Source organism: Grus americana, chromosome 3 (genome assembly GCF_028858705.1).
Source record: "Grus americana isolate bGruAme1 chromosome 3, bGruAme1.mat, whole genome shotgun sequence".
NCBI lineage: Eukaryota > Metazoa > Chordata > Aves > Gruiformes > Gruidae > Grus > Grus americana.
The window spans coordinates 105923772-105946394 of record NC_072854.1 but is presented as its reverse complement, the minus strand read 5'-3'; the positions used below and the strand labels follow the sequence as shown (position 1 = coordinate 105946394).

At 41.6% G+C, this 22623-nt stretch overlaps 2 protein-coding genes across 3 annotated transcripts in view; one reads left to right on the top strand and one right to left on the bottom strand.

Moving 5' to 3' along the window:
• Nucleotides 1–12961, top strand: part of TP53BP2 (tumor protein p53 binding protein 2) — a 49667-nt gene extending 36706 nt beyond the window's left edge. For both annotated transcript variants that reach the window (XM_054819768.1, XM_054819769.1), the window contains exons 12-18: nucleotides 660–1146; nucleotides 1501–2282; nucleotides 4166–4303; nucleotides 4881–5014; nucleotides 6024–6190; nucleotides 9264–9463; nucleotides 12181–12961. In XM_054819768.1, coding sequence (XP_054675743.1) covers nucleotides 660–1146; nucleotides 1501–2282; nucleotides 4166–4303; nucleotides 4881–5014; nucleotides 6024–6190; nucleotides 9264–9463; nucleotides 12181–12222 — 1950 coding nt within the window. In that variant the 3' untranslated portion in view covers nucleotides 12223–12961. The remainder of the gene's footprint in view (nucleotides 1–659; nucleotides 1147–1500; nucleotides 2283–4165; nucleotides 4304–4880; nucleotides 5015–6023; nucleotides 6191–9263; nucleotides 9464–12180) is intronic.
• Nucleotides 12962–13452: 491 nt separating this feature from the next.
• LOC129204225 (calpain-2 catalytic subunit) overlaps nucleotides 13453–22623 on the bottom strand; it is a 28060-nt gene continuing 18889 nt past the window's right edge. The window contains exons 12-20 of the mRNA XM_054819770.1: nucleotides 21498–21534; nucleotides 20607–20672; nucleotides 19999–20056; nucleotides 18310–18374; nucleotides 17162–17230; nucleotides 16491–16569; nucleotides 15381–15497; nucleotides 14856–14914; nucleotides 13453–14196 (exon numbers count right to left, since the gene is read on the bottom strand). Coding sequence (XP_054675745.1) covers nucleotides 14173–14196; nucleotides 14856–14914; nucleotides 15381–15497; nucleotides 16491–16569; nucleotides 17162–17230; nucleotides 18310–18374; nucleotides 19999–20056; nucleotides 20607–20672; nucleotides 21498–21534 — 574 coding nt within the window. The 3' untranslated portion in view covers nucleotides 13453–14172. The remainder of the gene's footprint in view (nucleotides 14197–14855; nucleotides 14915–15380; nucleotides 15498–16490; nucleotides 16570–17161; nucleotides 17231–18309; nucleotides 18375–19998; nucleotides 20057–20606; nucleotides 20673–21497; nucleotides 21535–22623) is intronic.

Genomic DNA, 22623 nt, shown 5'->3' with positions numbered 1-22623 from the left:
TTAATAGCAGTTGGTACTCAAAATTGTTCCCTACAGTCACTGCAATGAAAATCTACGTTTTGACTGAATACGTAAAATGGCTGTGTTACTTATGCTGGTGTGTATGCATGTGTGTATATATATATATTTTTTTTCCCCAAAGATTATATGCACAGAGGTATTTGCATGGGTGTTTTTTAAATAACTTATACACTTGTTTCATTGTTTAATGCAGCAGCGTGCTTCAGATGTTTAATTGCAGCAAGACTTCCCACCTAAATCTTGGCATAAGGGCACAATTTCATCAGGTAGTGGTCAAGTAACATAGAACAACTGGGCATGACAAGTGCTCAACTGGAAAATGAGCTTCTTGCCTACAGATGCTATTAAGTGCCTCTGCTATCTCTAGAGAAATTACTGTGCCCTGCCATTGCTTGATGTTTTAAACATAGCTGCTACAGAAAGAATTAAAGAGAATGGGTTCAAAGTATAAACAACTATGATGATAAAATGTTTCAAGAAGTCTCTTCATGTTTCCAGTGATGCTGTAAACGGTATTGCAGCAACAGTAGAAGTGCTAGATACTGTGTCATTCTTTGAGGCTCCTTGGTCCTTCACAGCAGAACTCCTAAAACGTGTTTTGCTGTTTAATCTTAATTAACTTATTTTGTGTCTTTCAGACAGCCAATAAAAATGTAACAAAGGTACCACCACCTGTCCCCACTAAACCAAAACAGATAAACTTGCCTTACTTTGGTCAAGCTAGTCATCTCCAACCTTCTGATACTAAGCTGGATGGAAACCTGCAGAAGCTGCCTTTGGCTATTGTAACTATGGGGAACAAACAAAAACCAGTGACACAGCAGCCTTCCCATCCTCAGCAGATACAGCAAAGAATTTCTGTACCTCCTGCAGGTCCTTCCTCTAGCCAGGACCAACTTCTTCCCTCCTCCAAACAGGAGAGTCCCCCAGCAGCAGCTGTGAGACCTTTTACCCCTCAGCCATCCAAAGAGACCTCACTCCCACCATTTCGAAAGCCTCAAACTGTGGCTGCAAGTTCAATTTATAGCATGTACACGCAACAGCAGACTCCTGGGAAGAACTTCCAGCAGGCAGTGCAGAGTGCTTTGACAAGGGCGCAGACCAGAGGACCACACTTCCCAAGTGGTAAGCCTATGGCTCTCCGCGTCTCTTCTGTCTTCGTAAACCTCAGGTGTATGTACTTTCTACCTGGTCTGTGGGTACAAAGCTGCTTCTCAGGGGGATTAAGCATGTTAGTGCAGCTGTGAGAATCTTAAATGGATCTTACACGCTGTATATCAGTGTTAACAAAAAGTGCAGAATATGTCATGTATTTACAAGATAATGGCTATAAACCTGGTTACCAGATTAATTCTGTTCAGTTGATCATATTCTGCTTCTTTGCCCTACGTAGGTGACTTGGGTTGTGTGTTCTTTTTAGGTTTGTTGATCAAATATTTATACTTGTTTTTCCCTATCCCTCTCTGAACTGCTCCACAGTGTATGGCAAACCTGTGATGGCAGGAGCTGGTGTGCAGAATCAGCTGGCGCAGACAGAGAACGTCTACTCGAACCTCCAAGGCAAGCCAGGCAGTCCAGAGCCTGAGATGGAAACAACGGCCTCCACTCATGAGAATCACGAAACAGAGCGAATACCCCGTCCCCTTAGCCCAACCAAATTGCTGCCTTTCTTATCCAATCCGTACCGCAACCAGAGTGATGCTGATCTTGAAGCACTACGGAAAAAGCTGTCCAATGCACCCAGACCACTGAAGAAACGTAGCTCCATTACTGAGCCAGAAGGACCTAATGGCCCCAATATTCAGAAGCTGTTGTATCAGAGGACCACTCTAGCTGCAATGGAGACTATCTCAGCTCCATCACATCCCTCCAAACAGACAGCATCAGCTGCCAGTCCTGAAAGCCCAGCAGAAATCCCAAATCCTTATCTAAGTGCAGAATCGGAAAAAGAAACATCTGCTGCTCTGCCAGAACCAGCCATTGCTGAGGAAGCAGAAAACACACCAGCGGATGAGAGCGAAGCTGTTCTTCCCTCCGTAGCTTTGGACACTGTACCTGAGGGAGTATCAGATGGTGATGAACTCACGCAGCCAAAAATGGAAGAACCAAGCCTAGAAGCTTCACTGCCACTGGAGGTATACATGGAAGAGTATCCTCCATACCCACCACCTCCCTATCCATCAGGGGAACCAGAGAGTTTGGGAGAGGACTCATTCAATATGAGGCCTCCTGAAGTTACTGGGCAGTTTTCCTTGCCACCTGTAAGTATTAGTTAGCCTACAATTTGGGTGCCCTCTCAGTAAGTCATCTCAAGCTCTGCCATAAATTCTGTTCATTGTATTGTAGAGCTTAAGCGAATGTGGGAGATCAGTCACACAAATAGGCTAGAAGTCTCTGTGGGTATCTGTTCTATTTATGTGATGCTCTTATCTCCAGAGTGAATGACAGTAATGAAAAATCTCTGTTGTCTGCAGAATTAATGATGTGATAAAAAGTTTTAAATGGAGTTTGATACAGCCCAGAAGAGTTTTCCTGTTTGTGTGAAGAAGGTTCCTTATAGAAGTCTGCCTGCGACATCCAAACTATACTTCCTTCTTAAGAGAAATCAAAGCTTTTTTTTTTTTGAGGCACTGATACAGATTACACAAGCATTTCCCACTATTGCTGATATGAGATTGAAACTAATTTATGTTAATCCTGGATTGCATTTGTTTATCTGAAAGTGCCTTGTTTGAAAAATATGGAGAAACAGATTTCTTTAGTTTCTGCTTTAACAACTCATTTATAGACATGAACCCCTTGCACTTCTACTGAAATGTTTTCTGAATCTTTCTCTGGAACCTGATTTAACATCAGTCAGTTCTCAAGCTGCATCAAAATGGAGTGTCTTTGGGCTAAGTGTAGGCAGCATTTTACCATCATGTTTGTTTTGGAAGTTTGTGTGTGTGTGTGTGTGGTATGGCGTTATCTCACTGTTGTAGAACAGAAATGCTTACTGCTCTCAGTTCCTCAAAGAGTTTCTTTTAAAACTGATCATGAATAGAATGTTAATAACTTGACACATGAAAGTGGGTTTTTTTCCTCTATTGCTTTCATGCAGAGGAGTTAAAAGCTATAAAGCCTTGCAATTTCTGCATGGAATAGTCACTGCATGTTTTCATGCTTTTAAGACTTTGTCCTTGCTCCCTTTTACAAGGAAATTTTGAGTAGTAAGATTTCCTAAATTATAAGAACTCGTTTCTGGTTGGTTTTGTAATAATTCTGTGATGATGAGAAGAAACCAGCCCAACTTCTTGATTTCATATTTAAATACTTGGGTTGTGCTGGCAGGTTCTTTCTTTAAAAGGCCTGTATTTTTGATATTATGTATAAATCAACAGGCAAAAGAGTATTTTCTGGGTATCTCTTCTTACATGTCTTATCTTCACACATTTGCTCTTGCAAAACATGAGTAATTTCTATTCATCTTTGCTTGGACATCTGTCAGAAATTTACATATGCTTATGAATAGTGTTTATTGCTGCTGTGCAGCCAGCTGGGCAGAGCGCTGAGCTAATGCGTGCATATTCTCTGAAGAGTACAAACTCAGCTAGAGAAATACTTGGTTTCCAGTATCACTGGGAGCATTTAAAGTGTTTTCTGTACTTGGTTCTATGTTCTTTCCAAAGCCATTTTCTATAACTATTTCTGTTCTTGTTAAACTATGATAAAGTTAGGAAAATGTTAGGAACTTAATATTGGTGTTTAAAAAGTAGTACACTTCATGGAGTCTTTTAAGGTTCTTGGTTTGTGTAACAGCTTTGAGAGCTAATGCTGAAATGGTCTGCATACAACAAATGTGTGGGGTTTTTTTCCTGATCTTTAGGGATTTGGGAGTGTTATGATTTTGATGACAGGTTTGATCAAGGTGACTTCTGTATTTGAGTAGTGACCTTGCCTGAAGAAGACGACAGAGGTCTTTCATAACATGCCTAACCTACTATATTCGTAACGTGTTGGTGAATTGGTAGAAAATAGTCTAAATTTCATATTAAGCTCTGCCTTACTTGATGATAATTTCTGCTGTCATTCCCAAATAAACGATTCTGTATTCTCGTTCTTCCTAGGAAAAAAAATGCCTGTAACTTGTGTTATCTCTTCACAGGGGAAGAGGACAAACTTGCGTAAAACTGGTTCCGAGAGAATTGGGCATGGAATGAGAGTGAAATTCAATCCACTCGCGTTGCTTCTGGATTCGTCTTTGGAGGGGGAGTTTGACCTTGTGCAGAGAATAATTTATGAGGTACAAATCTTAACTTGTAAGAGAAGAACTAGCAATCCTGGTTCAGACTGGGAAGTCCCAGCTTTTCTGGATTGGGGATGATAAAATAATAGTGCACACCTAGATCTGCCCTTGAGGAGATAAGTCCCGACAGGACACGGCCACTTAGAGGCTGATTTTAACAGTGTTAAATCCACACTGGGTATTTGGCATCAAGATTGTAAATTTGCAGGTCAACTGTTTCATCCCCTATCTGGCATATTATCAGATAATTTGATAAGCAAATCCACGTGAATTTTACTTGCATTTAAATAGGCAAATATCAGAAACTTGTTATAAATGCTCTCACTAAGTTATCAAGATACTATTTCTCTGAACCATTTTAGGTTCTCACTATTAAAAGAAGGCTGCAAGCTTTTATGTGAGTCTTCTTGCGAGACTGGTTACTGCTGTGGTTTTCTGTCTGTTCCTCATGTCCATTGAGAAATATGGCTCAAAATCATATTTCAGAGTAAGACAACTCATTTTTATATGTGAAGAGATGTTTATTGTAGAGAGTTTCACTAGAATGTGAATGGCTCCTTTTCTGGCTGAATAGGTTGAAGATCCTAGCATGCCCAACGATGAGGGGATTACTGCACTGCACAATGCTGTGTGTGCTGGCCACACCGAAATCGTGAAATTCCTGGTGCAATTTGGTGTGAACGTGAATGCTGCAGATAGTGATGGATGGTAAGGCTTTCTTTAAGGGGTACCTTACAGATGCTTTCCACAAGAAAACTATGGCTTGGGGGCTGCTACAGGTCCCTCAGGAGGTCCTGCACTTTGCTCCTATAGAGCTGGCAATGACGCTTCCACAGTAGAGCAACAAGCAGTTCTCTGTGGGGCACCATATGAGAATGTGCAGAGTAGAAAAATAGGCAAATTATACTATTATTCCCTACGTGAAAGAAGTGTGTGTTGGAGGCCCAGGAGGGGAGGGATGCAGTTGTCAGGAAATCGCTCTGTTTCTTTGAGATATTGGAGACAGCTTATGCATAATGAGCCATTTGCTGAAATTCCCAATGTCCTCTCTATGAGAGAGCCTATAGCTTGCACACGCTCTGGGTGGTATCTAGCCCTGCACACTCTCCTCAGTTCTCTGTCCAATACTCAAACAACTTAAAGCAGAAAAGCACGACCTACAAATTAGGCTTGCAACTGATAATGGATTACAAACCCTTCTTATGGGTAGCTAGGGAGTTTATTTACAAAAGGCTAGGGGGCAGTGACTTTACTGTTATTTCTGGCTATAACAAAAGTGTCTAAGGTCCAAGACTGAATAAAGATGCTTGTGGTCCCTCAACCTCAGTAGTTATTCCAATTACCTGCAGTTGTCACCAAGTCAAGTCTTGAAGTAATTGTCTAGATTGTAGGAGGATTTCTGACTATTTTTTCTAATATTATTTTTTTATTTTTTACTGAATGTTCTTAAAATGTTAATGGATTATAAAAAGGTAGCATAACTAGAGATCCATATGAAAACCCAGCTTTAGGCCTTAAGCAGCTGTTGGTAACTCCTGTTATGTGCAAAAAACAATTGCTCTCAATGTCCTGGGTTAAGTGCTTCTGGTGGGAAGCCTTCAGCAGCGCAGAACTGATTGCTGGAGGTCACGCATGAAAGTGCTTTGACCCTAGGAGTGTGTAAGCACTGCTATGAGCAATAAAAGTAATGCATCATCTTTTTCTTCTTGGCTTGCAGGACCCCATTACACTGCGCAGCATCTTGCAATAATGTGCAGGTGTGCAAGTTCCTGGTGGAGTCAGGGGCAGCTGTATTTGCCATGACCTACAGTGACATGCAGACGGCTGCAGACAAGTGTGAGGAAATGGAGGAAGGCTACACACAGTGCTCCCAGTTCTTATATGGTAGGTGGTGACAACTCAGTTCTGGAGCATGCTAGGGACTCACCTGGCACTTTTTGGTATGTTTTTGGATGAGGAGTGGTAAGTTGCGTGTTTAGGTTGTGTGCCCATGCCTCCAGCTTCTTGTCACAAAATGAGGTCCGTTGAGACTAACTTTATAATATTGAACCTATGGAGAAGATCTGAGTAACAACACATTCCCCTACATTAAAAACGTTGAAATGAGTTAAAAGCGTGCATTGACAAATACATTAGTGTGAGGTGGTGATTAGGTAAGTACTTTTTTTTACAAAAAACCACAAGTGGTACGGATATCTCAGTAGGCAGTTCATATTTGCTACCTGGTGTCTTTAAATGAGGAATATTTCCTAATGTGCACTTTAGAACCAAGAAAAGTATTGCCAAGTTTCTGCCTTAATGAAGGTTAGTAAGTGTTGAATTTGATTTTATCTTTCTGGCCTTTTTCTCCTCTTGCACTTTAAAAGAAATCTCATATTAAATTTAGATTTTATTCAAATAGTTAGACGACAGGGAAACTATCTTTTAATGGAGAAGATGAATACCTGCTAGGGTGTGATGAGTAGTAGTCAATGAGGTTTTTAATTACTTTTCTGTACGTTTTGTATGTAGTTCTTGTCCTCTAGGCACTTACCAGCTGGAGTGTCACCTATCTGTAAGAGGTTAGAGTAATAGCAATGTAATGCTGCGTAAAAAGCTGTAATACGGCCTCTCTGTTTTCATGGAACATATGAGATCTGAGTTTCTATAAGCTGCTCAGCCGGCATATTTCAAAACAGCCTGTCCAGCTATCCTCGCTAAGCTTGAAAACTGTATCTCTTGGTGCCAAATGTATAGTTTTCCCTACGAAGGGAGGGGAGCCTATTTAGCATTGAAATCTGTGGACTAAGCAAAATTCCATTTAGTTTTGTATCCAGACTCCAATGATGGTCATCAACAGCAAATGCCCAAGGAAGTCTGTAGGACTATATTAAAAATAATAATACTTGTCCAATATTTCTTACTGGTTTTAACTCTGATATGAGTTAAGAGATGGTATTTTTGTGTTGAATAGGTCTTGAAAGATTTCTTTCAAGAATTCGTCTAATTCTTAAATTTGGGTAAACAGCCCACAAGGCCCTATGGGGAGGAGGATCCGTGGCTTTATTCTATACAGCATGAAGAAATACTTTGTTTTTTTGTTGTTGTTTGGGCGGGTTTTTTTGGACCCACCATCTGGTAATCTCACTTAATGCTTTGTTTTATTTTGGGTTTGGGATTTTTTTAATGTGTTATGAGAGACACTCCTTTCAGGACCCATTGAAAAGTAAGACTTTGGCTTATTGCCAGCTTTGAAACTAAGGTATCTCTTGATACTTTGGCTGTTCAGCCATCAAATTTCCATATTGTTCCATTAGGAATTAATCCTATTGCTAAGACTGTTTCTGATTGCCTATAGGTATAGTAAGAAATTAATTCACTGGCTAAATCTGTTTATTTCTGTAAAAGAAATCTGGGGATGTGCGTGTGTCTGTTTCCGGAACAGATACTGCAGTAAATCCTAGCCCTCTAAACTCATCTGTAAGGTGAGAAACCTTCGTGTATTTCATTGATTCACCTAATCCCTTTTTCTTGTAAATGATGCACAATACTGAATACAGCAAGTACAGGCAGGTTCAAATAAAACCGCTAGTCCTTTAGCATTGATTAAATGATGAGTCTGATGCTGCTTCATTGTGTCATTTTTCACTTTCTAAGATTTAATGCCTGTGCTGTCTCCAAGAGCATGTTTGCGCTGCTACGCTGGTGTGACTGTTAAGACTTTTTTTTTTTAGAGGACTGGATCCGTTGCGTGAATTTTCTCTTTGTCTGTTTTGATGTTCAGTGCTCAGTCTTACCTTCCACATGGGTGCAGAGCACGGCGTTTGCCAAACCTTTAATTATACCAAAGGCAGAGCAAGGGAAGAGTTTCTCAGAGCAGAATTAAGCATGCAGTGGAAGTAATTTAATTTTACATGATGAGCTGGTATGCAGAAATAAAGAACTTGATTTGAGCAGATGCTTCCTTTAGCAGACATAGGTAAGAACCCTATACAATAGGTTGTAACAGGTAAGAGATGGAAAGGGAAAGGACAAGTTTTGCAATATGATGTGCAATGTAGTCTTTGCTCCTGGCAATACCAAAACTAAACAGAAACCTCAGTAGGATTCAATATTTTAAAATGGAATAATTACCTAAGAGAAAGTTTTTATAACAGTTGATTAAGATACCTTTTCTGGTTTGCTGCTTAGAAGCTGAGGAATGTGTACAGAAAGAATAGTATTTCATCTTTGGCTATGGCTCTAAAATGAGCAAGTTCTAAATAACATCTGTAAGGCATATGCACGTACTCCAAACCATCTTGGTCCAGAAGCAATTTAACAGAATTGTGTTTCTGAAGTCAGTGTTCAAAAGTAATTAAAATAGTGGCAGAAGTAAAGAACTGCTGAGATAAAAATGTTTGAATAAACCAAAAGCAGCTGGCAGGCAGGAGACAAATCTTTCACGTATAGGTCTGAGATGCAACTTGTTCTAAAATTCTGAAATGAAGTGACACAGGTGGCAAATGACACCTCTAGCATATAAATGACAATGGTGGTCAACATAAGCCAGTATTGCTATCTCCCTTTGACAGAAAGAAATTACTGATGAACTAAGAGTACAAACAAGTGTTTCTTGCTCATCATTTAGGTGTTGGAAGTGTGAATGCTAGCACAAAAATAAAACCCTTTATCAATCAGTGCTCCTCTCCCCATTTACCTTGTACTTTTTGAACACGTGTAAGGCAGGAATCTGTCTGCCGTGTGCAAGGGCTAACTTCACAGTGCCACCTGTTCCAGGACTGACCTTCAGGAGGCGGATCACAACAAGGTGCTAAGTGTGATAAGAATTGAGGGAGGTTGGTGGGTTGTTTTTTTTTTTTTTTTTCCCCTGGACTGCTCTCTAGTAAGAGTACAGCAATCTTTCCAACTGTTGTCTTTTTTAAATTTTTTTATTTTTTAACTTTTTTATTAAGCTACTCTGGTTTTAATGTTGCAGGAGTCCAGGAGAAAATGGGGATAATGAACAAAGGAGTGATTTATGGACTCTGGGATTATGAGGCTCAGAATGACGATGAGCTCTCAATGAAAGAGGGAGACTGCATGACAATCCTGCGCCGGGAAGATGAAGATGAAATTGAGTGGTGGTGGGCACGGCTGAATGACAAGGAAGGCTATGTTCCCCGCAACCTGCTAGGGGTGAGTCCTTGATATTTCCCCTGTGTGGAGTACACAAAGCATTATTCTCATGAATCTAGGTTAGGTGCGATTTCAAAAGTCAAGAGGAAGGAGTTAACGTTCTCCATTTATTCATTTGGGGAGTTGAATACCTTGGCAGAGTGGGTTAACAACCTCAATTTAGATAAGGAACACAGATTATATTAATGAGTGCATAAAAGAACAACATGTATCACCATGCTGCTATACATGGCAGGTTCTAATACTAACCTGGTCTCACCTTTTATCTGAACATGACGTGTGCATAAGGTTTTGCTGAGCATGTGAACAGAACTGGGCTTCCCCTCTTTTAGAAAGTGATATACTGGCACAAAGGGCCTTAAGAACTGAAACTTGTATGAAGAATGAGTCACGAGTCCTTCTTTGTCTGGGTGTACACAGTGCACCTTGTGATCTGCGATGGTTTCACAGAGAGTTTTAAGACACACACTGCAAAAGTCTATGGCTATATTTTCTTTCCCTAGTGTTGAAAAAGAGATCATGTTGCCACATAAAGGAAGATCTTTGTTTTCTCCTGTGCTCTTTAACTAATATTTAACCATATGTCAAAGGCCTTAAATGAATGGCCTCTCCTTTCATCATCACCTTCTGTATACTACCTCTTTTATTAAAAACAACTGTGTACAAATAATACTTTCAGTGATGTCCCCATATTTCTCCTCATGACTGAGTTGCTAGAAAATTATATGTGTGTCCGTCCGGTATAGAAATTCCACTAAGCTTTTTTTCTACACATCCAGTTGCCCTGCTGCTGGAGATAAGAGGTTCTGCCTCTAATGCTAAAGATTAACCACTGTGAATTTTAGCTGATTGATCTATGATGCTTGAAAGAGGCTGAACCTCCTTCCTCATGCAGATAATCCTTACTCTTAAACTGGTCAGATTTTGCAGAGCAACTATACCTAATGCAAAATCAGTTGTCATATCTGTGTCACTTTCAGGTCTACCCACAATGTACTGTAAAATTCTCCCTGACATAGTACTTCTGCTCAGTTTTTTCCTCTCTGAACGTAACAATTTCTAAATTGAGAGCAGCCATCAGCCCTGCACGGTAAGGTCAGAAAAGGCAGCTTTTTTTTTCTTCTTTCCTGCCCCAGGGTGAATTGTGCTGTTCCTTCATAAGTTTGCACAGTCAGCCTGAGCACAGGTATATAAGAACATGAGGAACATCTGTGCTTCTGTAATAAAAAGCACAAGGCCACACAGACTGCGACTCATCCTTCTAAGCACAACACAATCTGAACACAACCTTTGGGGAAAACTTCCCAAGCCCAGTGTTAACTGCTTCCACTCTTGTGTCTGTTCAGCTGTTCTAGTACTGCTACCAAAGTATTCTGTGGTTATTCTCAAAAGCAATTGCTGGACTCTTAATATAGCAGTTGAAATCTAGGCTAAGATGTTCAGCACAGAGGAAAATGTTTGGTAGTTTAATATATTCTTATATTAAGTCATATTTTTATCACAGCTGCTTTAGCCTTTTGCGGTTAGGTGCACTGAATAAAAACAAGGATGAAATTATCTGCATCGGTACACTACCCTTCTTAGTGACTCATTAGCTGCCTAAGCTGTGTGAGAGCTCTAAAACTGAATGCAGATAATACTGTCAAAATACTGACTACTTAGTGTTCAAAAGATTTCATTTGGTATTATCAGGTGTTTTGCTACTGTGACTGTCTGACTGACTTCATCTCTGATAGTGGTGAAATCATAGCAGGCTGCGACAAATCTTGTGGGCGAAGTTGTTGGTCTTCTCTTAATCCTTAGCTGACTATGAAAAAGAAGAAAGCCAGAGTCTGGTTGAAGAGAGAGGAGGGCATCTTTAAGGAGAACTTTAGCTGAAAAAAAAAAACAACCCAACTAGGATGTAACGTAGATATGCATTGCCTTTTAGAGCATGGAGGATTCATCTTTCCTAGTTGTATGACGTGTATCCTTCTATTTTTATATGCGAGTAGCCATGCTTTGCAGAACAGTAGTTGTTCCCAAAGCCCTTTGCAAGTGGGAGCCAAGAGCTTCCCAAGCATCTTGGCACTGCTGTGTTGAGCTGTGTCCCATCAATCGTCACCCTGCAGCTGAGGGGGGGGTCTCTGTACCTCCCTGTGCATAGCCTGAGCGAATAGCGCAGAGCTCAAGGGCCGCAGGGTGGCAGCTACTGACGTACTGCCAGGCAGTTAAATGAATATAACTGGCCACCTACTACCCACTAACTAAAGCACAGCTCCTACAGTTCTGTGGGCTGTATGCAGCCAGATGTTTCCAGCTTGCCCAAAGCTATGGATATGTAAAGGCTGATAGGCATTGAGAGAGAAAGCAAAACAGACTTTACTACCTCTCTATTACCATTTGTAAAACGGGAAAATCCTATAGTTCACTGAACACAAAAGTCTCTTCGCTTACAAAGCCACATGCTTTTCCTAGCCCACCCATCTGGGTAGAGCTGAAGGTGCTGAATCATGTGCAATGGCTTCCTTTTGTACTGACATGGCTAGTATTTTTTAAGCTTGCCTAAGAATGCTAAATTTTTGTTAGTGCTCTGGGTGTTTTTCTTATAACCATGCTTTTGCTACTAGAAATTACATTAGAATTGTAGCACCAAAGAGGTTTTTCTTTCCTTTTTTTTTTTAAAGTAACCTTTTAAAGCATTAAAATTTTAAATCTCATTTCTGTTTTACCCTCAGCTGTATCCAAGGATTAAACCTAGACAAAGAAGCTTGGCATGAAATAGTACAGAAGCCAGATTCTTGAAGTACTAATCATGGATGACTTACAAAAAAAAATCATTTTGTGGTGGTTCCAATATCATGAGACTTATTTCAATGACAATGTAATTTGAAAGCTATGAAGAATGTGCTTTGAAAACAAATGAAGGATTGATGCATTAGCAAATGGATGAGGGCATTCGACAAGATGAAATAATGCTTACAAGCAAATGAAGTTCTGCTGCCTTGGTCTAAGCAAGCCATTATGTTCAAGTACCCACTCTGATTTCTTCAAACATGGCAGAAAAGAATTTCACATTTTTCTGCATTAAATACAAGGACCTTTTCAATTTACCATTGAAGGAATCACTGTGAAACAGACAACTTGGCTTTGTCCAAATTTATCCTGAGGCTTTTTCCAGATGAGAGAAATTAAAGTATGTGCACAGCACCCAAATGCCTATTGCTGGAAGCAGAACATTTGTTAAAGAAGCAAAACAGAAGTGCATCTGAACAGTGATAACCACATGACCATTAAGCAATAACTCTTAAAAATGCTGTAGCATCTTAGGAATTTCATGTATTCAAAATATTATGTGCTGTAACAAGGTAGTTTTAGGTTCCTCTTTTTACAAAGTCTCATGTATTTATTGTATTTTGTACTTTGAAAACTAAGTGTAGAAACTTTCTGTAGTCCTTGACAACTTGGTTTTTACTTGACTGTGATACCATTAAACTTCTGTTTCCTCTTAAGCTCTAACTCTGTGTATTTTAGTGTCAAGTTTTTATTAGACCCTCTGAAAACATTACCGGTAAGACATACTGCTGTTCTATGTTATGCTAATATTCACCTACTTTCTGTATTAAATCCCCATTTGTTCAAGACAGTTTTTCTGCATTTAAAATTAAGCCAGATCTGTTAGTTGCATATAGCCTTTGTTAACCTTAAAAGCTAAGGGACATAAGAAAAAAACTTGGTACAAGTGTTTTCCAAATAAAGCCTTTCCTCTAGAACTATCCTTTATATCTATCTCTTTAGGAATAATCATTTAATAATACACACTATTTAATAGAGAGGATCAAATCTTTCCCTAAGGGTATTTAGGAAATGCTTCACCCTTCAGGCTCATGTTTTCCTATTAGGTAGGAAAAGGCAACATGCTCTATTCCTAACAAAAGCTCAGTGTATGTGCTGTGATGATCTCTCTAAGAAAAAGTATGCTTAGTTACAGAAGAAATAAGGGTCTGGCAAACTTTATCTCTGTTTTTATTTAAATAACTTCTTGTACTTCAGAGGAAAATAAGATACAGAAAATCAAGATTCCACCTGAGAGCATGGGCTTGTTCTTGGAAGAGTCTGGTTGCCAACAGCCTCCTGCTACAGGCTCATCAAGGGTCATGAGGGAAAGACTTGTCTCCAGTTTGGTCAAGTGTGTCAAACTTGCTACCTGAATGCTTAATATTTAACCAGAATAATGCTGGGGCTTGACAGAAAGCATACAAGGGACCTACACCATCTTACCTAAACACCTATATTCAGAAATATGCAATGCTATCCCTTATCTAGTTTCAGATATGCAGGATGGAACAGAGCTATTCAAAAAACACTTATTAAACCAGACTGTCAAGCTATACTGAGCTTTCTTCCCAAAGTCATATAAAATACCTTAAATTCAAAGATATTAGCAAAGCAGTATTTTCAAAAGTTGCACTGAGGATTTATACTAAATTAGAATTTTTTTTGTACAGAGGCTATATAGTAGTAGATAAAAACTGTCAGACCATAAAAAAAAGAGGTTGCAAATTCTTCTGTTGTTGAAGTAGACCACTTTCCTTCTTAATAGCTGTGTGCAAAGTTTGCCACGCACAAGTTAAGGCACATTCATGTTAGGATAGCACTTGTATGTTTGCTTGATTATCTTCTTCTGAACTTGCTCTTTTTTTGAGATCTCTTGAGTTGATGGCAGTAGCTCAAATGACAGTAAAGCACAGCCACTGTAACGAGAGAGAGAGAGGAAAATGGCCCACAGTTAAGTTTAGTAAAAATACATGTAGCAAGTATGCATGTTCCCATTTCTAGCATGAAGAAGAAAGTCTGTTGGTACAGAAGTAATTTTAGGATCTTTCCTGAATGGTTTAAATTTATATCCCATTTAAGTCAGGAGAGTTTGGGGATGATTTGTCCATTCCTCATTTTGGTCCAGAAATAAATTATGCTCAGGTAATAAGCAAGTCAAACATGTAGGAGGGTAGTTTTCTTCTAACTTGGTCCTTTCTACAGGGTCTTATGGTGCAGAAAGCAGCAGACACAGCCAATAGCACAAGTCACTACTGCACCTCCGTATTACCCTGTTGTTGACAGAAGAGGCACAGAAGCAGCCTGCACAGTTAGCAGCCAAAATTACTGCCAGTGATAAACGGCATCAGGTTCAAGTAACCTGGCCTGTTTGTTAGAGAATGCGATGTGATGTAATTTTAAAAAACAGTAATCTTAAGACTGCTTCTAAATACACAAGCTACATCAATCCAGCCTATATGTGACTACATATAATCAGGCAGACTAGAGCAGGGCAGTCTTTACTGTTAGCCCCCCTACCCCAACCCACCCCCCCAAAGTCACCAATGACAAACATTTTAGAGCTAAATGAACTTACATTAACGAGATTCAATTCTATGGTTCCAGTTTTTTCAGTATCCAGTTTTCTAAACATTTCTGTGGTAGGAGAGAGATGACAGACAAGGATGAATATAGGAACTAATTGGAAGGCCTTACTCTTCCTTGTGCTTCAGCATCAAAAAGGAATTTAGTCCCGCAGTCTAAAATTTATGACAATGGTCTACACCCCAAAACAGAAAGTGCCACTCTAAAGTCATTGTGTGCTCATGTGCAAGAATGAGACTGAACGTTTTTAATAGTTCAGCCTAATGTTAATGCTATTTTTCAACCTATAGGTGTTTAGATTTTGATTTTTTTTTTTTTTTTTAAAATCAACATTTAGTTGTTTGCATGGAAGACTGGCTCTGGTTCAGCCCTTTAGACCAGCCTGCAGACTGAGTTGCTGGGTTTATAGCTCAGCCTTGAAGTTGCCTTAGTTACAGTACAAAGTTTTCTGAATAACTTATCCTGGACTTGAAAACAAAAGCAACAGATTCTGTCTAGTTATTAAGTGTGTACTCACTGAACAAGGTTTCCAGCCGAATCAAACACCGGACAAAGTTATCAAAGTCAATGATGAGGTCTTCATCAGCAAAACGAGCCACAATGATTTGATGTAACTGGCAGTTCAGTTTGAACCCTAAAAATACCATGTCAAGGATTTCAAAAAGAAGGGAAAAAAAAAAAAAATGCAAAAAGCTCCAACCAACAAAAGCACCCCAACCTTACAGGCTGCCAGAAATTCAGTTAGCTTGTTTTGGTTAAATTCTCAACTTTTAGGAGTATTTACTCCATTTTGGAAACCCAGCCACCCCTTCTGTACATGGCGTGATTTAAAGTTGTGACTAGGTCACACATGGTGTTCCTGCTGCACGTGCTCCCCTTTCCCAGGGCACAAGGCCAATTGCTCCAGCTCATGGTCCTTCCCTGGGTGATGAGGCACCTGCCAAGCTCGGCCCCGAGACCCCAGATGAAGCAGCGGCTTCCTGTGGGCAAATAGGTCTCTGTTTCCAAAGAGCATCTAAACTTTGGGACAAAAAGAAACGCTGTCACATCTTATGTGGTGACAGGAGGAGAAAGCTCCACAGAGGTCAAACGCTGACATTAAGATGGCCCCAGAAGATCAGTACATCAATTAGGGATCATATGAGTCTGTGATACTCCCCTACTCACTGTCATAACTCTGACTTGCTTTTCAGTGGGTGCAGTAGCAAACTGACTCTTCGGTCCCCCCCCTTGGTCAAGCCACCTTCCTTCCCTAGGTCATAGTATCGCAGTTGTACAGGCTTATGCCAAACCCACATAGACCCAGAGAGAGTCACTGAAAGACAACAGCGTGCTATTACGAGACCGGATTATTGCAGTTATTTGTGCTTCTCCATTTGTGGTCACTACAGAAAATAACTGCAAACCTGTCACCCCTTTGACATGCTTTTAGTGTGCCTGCATGGCAAGATGCTGCTACACAAAGACAAGAGCCCAGGCTGAGCATCTAGATTCAACGGAGGCCTTTGTCAGGTCCAGGAACACAGGATTTTTCAGCTTACAAGTGATTTACAAGAGACTAGTGAGCATCTATAAACCCAGCTGGAAACTGATATAATCCTAAAAAGAGACAGACCAATATAAATACCTGCAGTTTCCAGCGCTCTCCTCATCTCATATGAATTCATGGTACCGGATCGATCCACATCAATTTCCCTATAAATTTTCTGAAGAACATAAAAACCAAAGTCAAAACTTGTTAATAATTCAGAGTGTGTTTTGGCTTTAGTTGGAAGTCAAATGTTTTGAAATGACATCTGCACACTGCTTAGGAGCATTTGCAATGTTGGTCTGAAGGACTAGGTACTTTTTCCCCGAGTTTGCCTAAAAGCAGCTTTAGAAAGTAAAGTCTTTTTATTGCAGCAGCCAGAGTGGATAAAGACTCCAGGGAACTCCTTGAATGACTGTGCAAAATGGCACTATCGTTACCAAAGCAAGCGGCAAGACCAACACCAAACTCACACTGTTAAGTGCAAAAGCTAAATGTACTTGGACGCAAGTTAAAACACAACAGAAACCCCTCCGAGAGCAAGGCAGGGAGAGAGGTAAGCTCCTTCAGCCCAGCGCCTGAGGGACCAGCAGTCACACCCCTGGAATCCAAGGGACAAAACCCGGGGGACCGAGGACATAAACGCATCGTGAGCTGAAGCGAGAGTCCCTGCTTTGGGAAGCGTGACTGTATACATTGTGCGAGGCAAATCAGTCTGTGGCCACCTCTACATCTGATTGCACGTTCCAAGCAAAAATGGTGCATCTTACCTGGTATTTCTGAATCTTTGTCCAGAGGGTGTGGAATTCCTTCAGTCCCAGTTTACCACTCCCATCATTCTTCTTTGAGTTAAGGTAATCTCTTTAGAGAGAAGGGTTTTCCCCTTCCTGTGGTGAGTTTACTTAAAAAATAAAAATTGCAATTAAGAAAAGGATGCAAGTCCTCTCTGAAGGACTCAGCCTATTGAATACACAGCTGTTGTCCAAGATTTCTTGTCTTTCTAAATCAACAGGGTGATCGATTCACTTAAACCGGGATCAGTTCACAAGCTCTTTCTGCTCCTCCTTTGTCAGCTCTCTCTTTTCAATACATGTATAAAACAGCCGCAGTGATGCCATTTTGTTCTGCATTGTTGGTTCAACACCTGCAGTTACAGGAGCATGAGTCCCAAGTCTGGATTATAAACAGGAAAAGCCACAACCCAGCCTGCTATTTGGACAACTTAAGTTCTTGCACGAACAGCTAACAAAAGAACCTGGTCATTGCACTGCTCCCAAAAAAAAAATACTAAGGAGTCCATACAGACTGCCAAATTGTACACTAAATTATAGCAAAGCATCATTTTGTTTTGGTAATTTTCCTTTTTCTGACTATGCAATTCAACTCCCACTGCACAGAGAAGCTGAACACAACTATACTTAGATATGAATCCTTTATCCTACGCCTTTGCCCTTATTCTTAGGGCCTCCTAAATCCAGCATACCCTCCGGCTCCTGTGTTTGTTTCCTTCATTTTCTATTATTTGCTTTACAATGCCCCTACGAACTCCAGCCAGATAACAAAGCAGAGAAATGCAATGTTCAAACACTACAGTCAAGGCTGCCCACACCTTGCTGAGAGCCTGGTGCCTTTTCCCAGCACAAACATCCCTTTGTTCCCAGCTAAACCGAACGTGCAACAGCTGGGAAGACTTCAAAGCAGATCCTCCTGTCTGAAAATGGATTTTCCCTGCTGCCTGGGAGAATGCATGTGCCATGGTCAGCAGCAAGGGCTACCATTTTTATTCAGGGGAACCACAGTAAAACCAGCTTCTCCGCCTCAGCAGTACATCAGTACGGACCCGCCACTGCAAAGGCAGCAGCTCACCTACTCCAGCACAGGCAGAAGAGTATCATCTAGGAACAGCCATAAAGGATACATCTAACAGGTCAACCATTATTTTGCATGTCTCGATACTAAAGCCATCAGATTTAATATCTTGGCCTGTAAAGAAAGAGCAAAAGACAGGATTATCAATTGCATGCTGCACCACAGCACCTTCCTAAATAGCTCATGAGCTCTGTAACCAGCGTATACACCTCAGCCCTTATTTGCTTCTGTGTCATCAGTGGCTTCCTTTGCAACTGGCAAGATGACACTTTCATTTCCGTGTGTTTTTTTTCTTCTACGTAATGCGTGCATAGTGCTGTATGTTGTTTGTGATCTACACCTGCTAGTTACTCGATGGCAATCCCCTGCCTGCTTCCAAATCCTCCCCTGGGAATGGGTGTCCAGCTGTATCCCTGGGCCAGACGAGCGCAGTGCGCAGCAGGGGATGCTGCCTCCTGCTCTGCAGTTATCATCTGAAGCCTTTGGGATCTGGCAAGTACCTAGCGCGGATGCAGACTGGAGGACACGGTGCCTGTAGAGCTACAGTCAGGATACCCGCGTACAGATAGCCCTCAAGTGCTGGATGGGAAACCCTCGCCTGATGTTGCTGGATGGGAAACTCTTGCCTGATGTTGCTTAGGTGCGCCCTCTGAGGTAAGCTACGACTTCTGACAATTCCTTTGCATCCAGAAGAGCAGGAGGCAACGCTCACTTAGAGGTGTGGTCAGCGGGGTCAGGACTTGCCGGTAAGGGAGAGCTTCAGGTGGGAGGACATGTGAGCAAGAATTACAAGGCTCTTGGCAAAGGGTCGTAAGATGGTCCTTGTTTTGCACGAGAGGGACGCAGCACTGAAGCAGGCAAATGGATGCTAATAAGCAGCCCACTTTGATTTCCTGGCAAAGAGGCTTAGGGTGAAAGTTAGCTGCGATGCTTCCCCCAGCAAACAGCCCAGTTAGTCTGGTTTGTAGGTGTGCCAGAGACGCAAGAGACAGAGATAAAGCTTTCCTGCACTTATTGTCTGCCTGCAAAGACAAGGGTGGACTTCAGTGGACAATGTGGACTTCTGACCTACGGAGGTCAGTGGTAGGTAGCTTCATGCAAGGGAAAAACATCAAATCAAGCCTGGTAACCAGCAACACACCATTGCTAACTGGCTGGTGCACAGACATACAACACAGTCCTGGCCAAGATTTCACTTTGGAAATTAGAGACACTTATTTCTCAAGCAGTGTTTAATGGAAAGGAAAATAATGCAAAGCCAAGCTCTGAATCACTTCACAGAAAAAAAAGCCCAGAGTTTCAAAGTTTCTCCTCCTCCTCAGGGACACCCCAGACCATTGGCTGGGCTACTGTTTGAATCCTGAGTGGTTTAATACTGACATAGCAGCAACACCTTCTCGTGATTATTATCAAGCATTAATCAAATCTGTCCATCTTCCTGGGAGCCAATTCCCAGTAGCCCACACTGGGATAAAATGCGCCCACATGCACCCTAGCAAAGCACATATCCTGTGAAACACACCTTCAGCGTAGGCACAGCCCCAGCGTTTCCACAGCCCGCTGAAGAAGCGGAGATAGCATGTGGCCATGGCCATACGGAGAGCCAAGCCACAGGTCTGGGGCAGAGCCCAGGAGTTTGACTCTGCCCAGGTCAGTGCTGCGCTCTGTGCTCTCACAGCCATGCCAGTAACCTGCAGGTGGCCAACTGAAGACACAGTTAGAAGAAGAAGGTACTTACGTTTAGCCATGACTTTATTCAAGATGTTGCGCAGTTCGAAGGCGGAGATCTCTGCATCCTGCAGGAAAGAGGAAAACAAGTTCTTCACTGTGAGCTGCAGACACCATCTCATAAGCAGCCTCTGACTCCTTTGGGAGAGTTGGCCCGGTGTTCCAACTTTCCCTTGGGTGGAAATACAAGTGGTAAGCTCTCCCCACCACCCATTCCCGGGAGCACCCCAAATTCCCAGGCGTTAGCACATCGGGCTGTGGGGTCTGGCCGAGCCCTTGGGCAGGCGAGGGCAACCTGGGGAGAAGGCACAGCCCTGCCCTCATCATCTCCCGGAGGGACCTATGTGTCTGCACCAAATGCTCTGCCCGAAGGACAAAATTAGGGACCTGCAGAGATAAAAGTCAAGCCTGCAGTTCAGAGAGAGCAGAGATTGTTTGCCCAGAGCACTCACAAATCCGTTGTGTAAGCAGACGGGTAACTACACAGATTTTTGCATGCACAATTATGCATATGCTCAAGATCTGACTCAGCACAAGAATCCAACTCCATCCGGGGGGGGCATCTCTCTTACCCACTCACTCATGTTACCAGCAAGATGTTAACAGAAAAATACTCACACTTCCTGCTAGCTGTCCAAAAAGCTTTTTAAAGCTGGGCTCAATGTCATCTTCACTGATCTCAGTCTAGGAGAGAGAAACAGAGAATATGGAAACGAGGAACTTTTCTGCCCGAGAAGGACTTAGTGCATTCCCTTGCGCCAAGTAAAAAACAATTTAAATGTGAAAGTTGAAGGTACAAAGTGCTTTTACTTTGATTTTAATCGGTTTTATTTTCAGGGGCGCCTCAAAATGCTGGCATTGCAAACACTGCAGGAATTAAGAACTTTTGCAATGGCTGTTACTTAAAGAAGTAAAATTAAAAATTTAAAAATTATTTTATTTTTAAAAAATCACTACCAAATTCAGAACTTCACTGTTGCTTGCTGCTGCTACTACTACTGTTGGACCAGCTGTCTTCATTAAAGAAAAACAAGCAATATGTAGTTCTTACCCTGCAAAAATAAACCAAACCCACAGAGAGTGGTAGATGCATTAGTAGGCAAAACATCCCCAGCTCCAGCAAGACTAAACATATGGCGAATCTCTTCTTACTCATGGAAACAACATCGCGTGCAAACACACCCTTATGGCTAAAGGGCTGCAATCCCCAATTCCTGGGGAGCAAAGGGAATTTCTTGTGGCTCCAGTTACCTCCGCAGAGAACACCTGATCTCCTCTGCCTGGGAAGCCCAAGCTCACCACTTGGGATAAGGGACAACGCGTGTTTCCATTACTGCCTATGACATTTCCATTTGCTGGACATTCAACTATGGATATTGAAAGATCTGTTTCCCAAGTGGGATGACAGCTCAAGACGATGCCTATAGAAAAACGCTGCCCTGCATCCCGAACAGGCATGCCTACTTATTTACAACAAAATCATCTCAGCTTAAAACATTTAAGATATACCTCGTCAAAATTGGCCTCAATTTCATCATCTATAACCCTAGAAAAATAAAGAAATCAACATTAAAAACAAATCAAGTCACTTTTCTGATGCCCTTGCTTCACGTTTCAGTTAAAGAGGGATTTTTTAAATTATGGGAATAATGAATGTTCAAAGCTCCGAGGTTACTGGATTAAATCAGCCACAGACACTGCATGCCACCAGTGAAAGCAGTGTTTTGCTAACTATGGCAACAAGACTTTCAAAACACATTACAAACTCCACAACATCCTGCAGAGTCACAGACAGGATTTTGGGTCAGACATAAGTAACCCTTTGGGTCGCTTAGTGCCGCAGCCTACAGACCTCGGCCCAGGACCAGGCTCTTGGGTGCAAATCAAACTTCTATCTAGTAATTTTTTTTTCTCCTCTTAAACAGCAAAAGTGAAAGACAAAGTCATTCTGATGTGACAGAGTGGGAGGAGAAGTGTTTCACGATGTCCCCTGCTGCTGTGGGAGCATCACACCTACAAACGGTCCATAAGCACTGCTAAGGGCCCATCAAAGCTGAATGTGCCTTCACACAACTGACATCACAGTTTTCTCACTGCTACAGAAACACGCAACAAGAGATTACAGAACAGTAGAAAGGTTTTTGCATACTTTGAATGAAGGAACTCAATACCAGAGATCCCACACTTCTTCCCAAGGCCTCAGCCCAGCTGCTCTTTAAGATGTGACACGTCTAAATTTCTTTCACAGCTTCACAGCTAATGGTGTGGTTTGAGCCAGTTCCATTAAAACCCACTTTAATTTTATCAAAGGTGTCATTTGGTTAAGCAACCATCTTGAATTTTTTTCCAGCCTGATCTCAAAGGCATGACATCAATTGCTGCGACCAGCGTGCTCCCAAACAGCCGAAAGCACGCGCATTTCTGTCTCCCAAGCGGAGAGCCCAGCCTGCCACGCTCTGGGGTTTTCTTTTCTCCACAAACCAACCTGTGCTGTGGCACCCAGCTGCCTACAGCCAACGAACTAAAAATGTCTGCCCAGGTAGGGCTGGTAATAACAACAACAACCTGTTATAGTATACTATACTATTATTATTCCACCATTCCTTCCTGCTAAGTTTACTCAAACTTTCCTCAG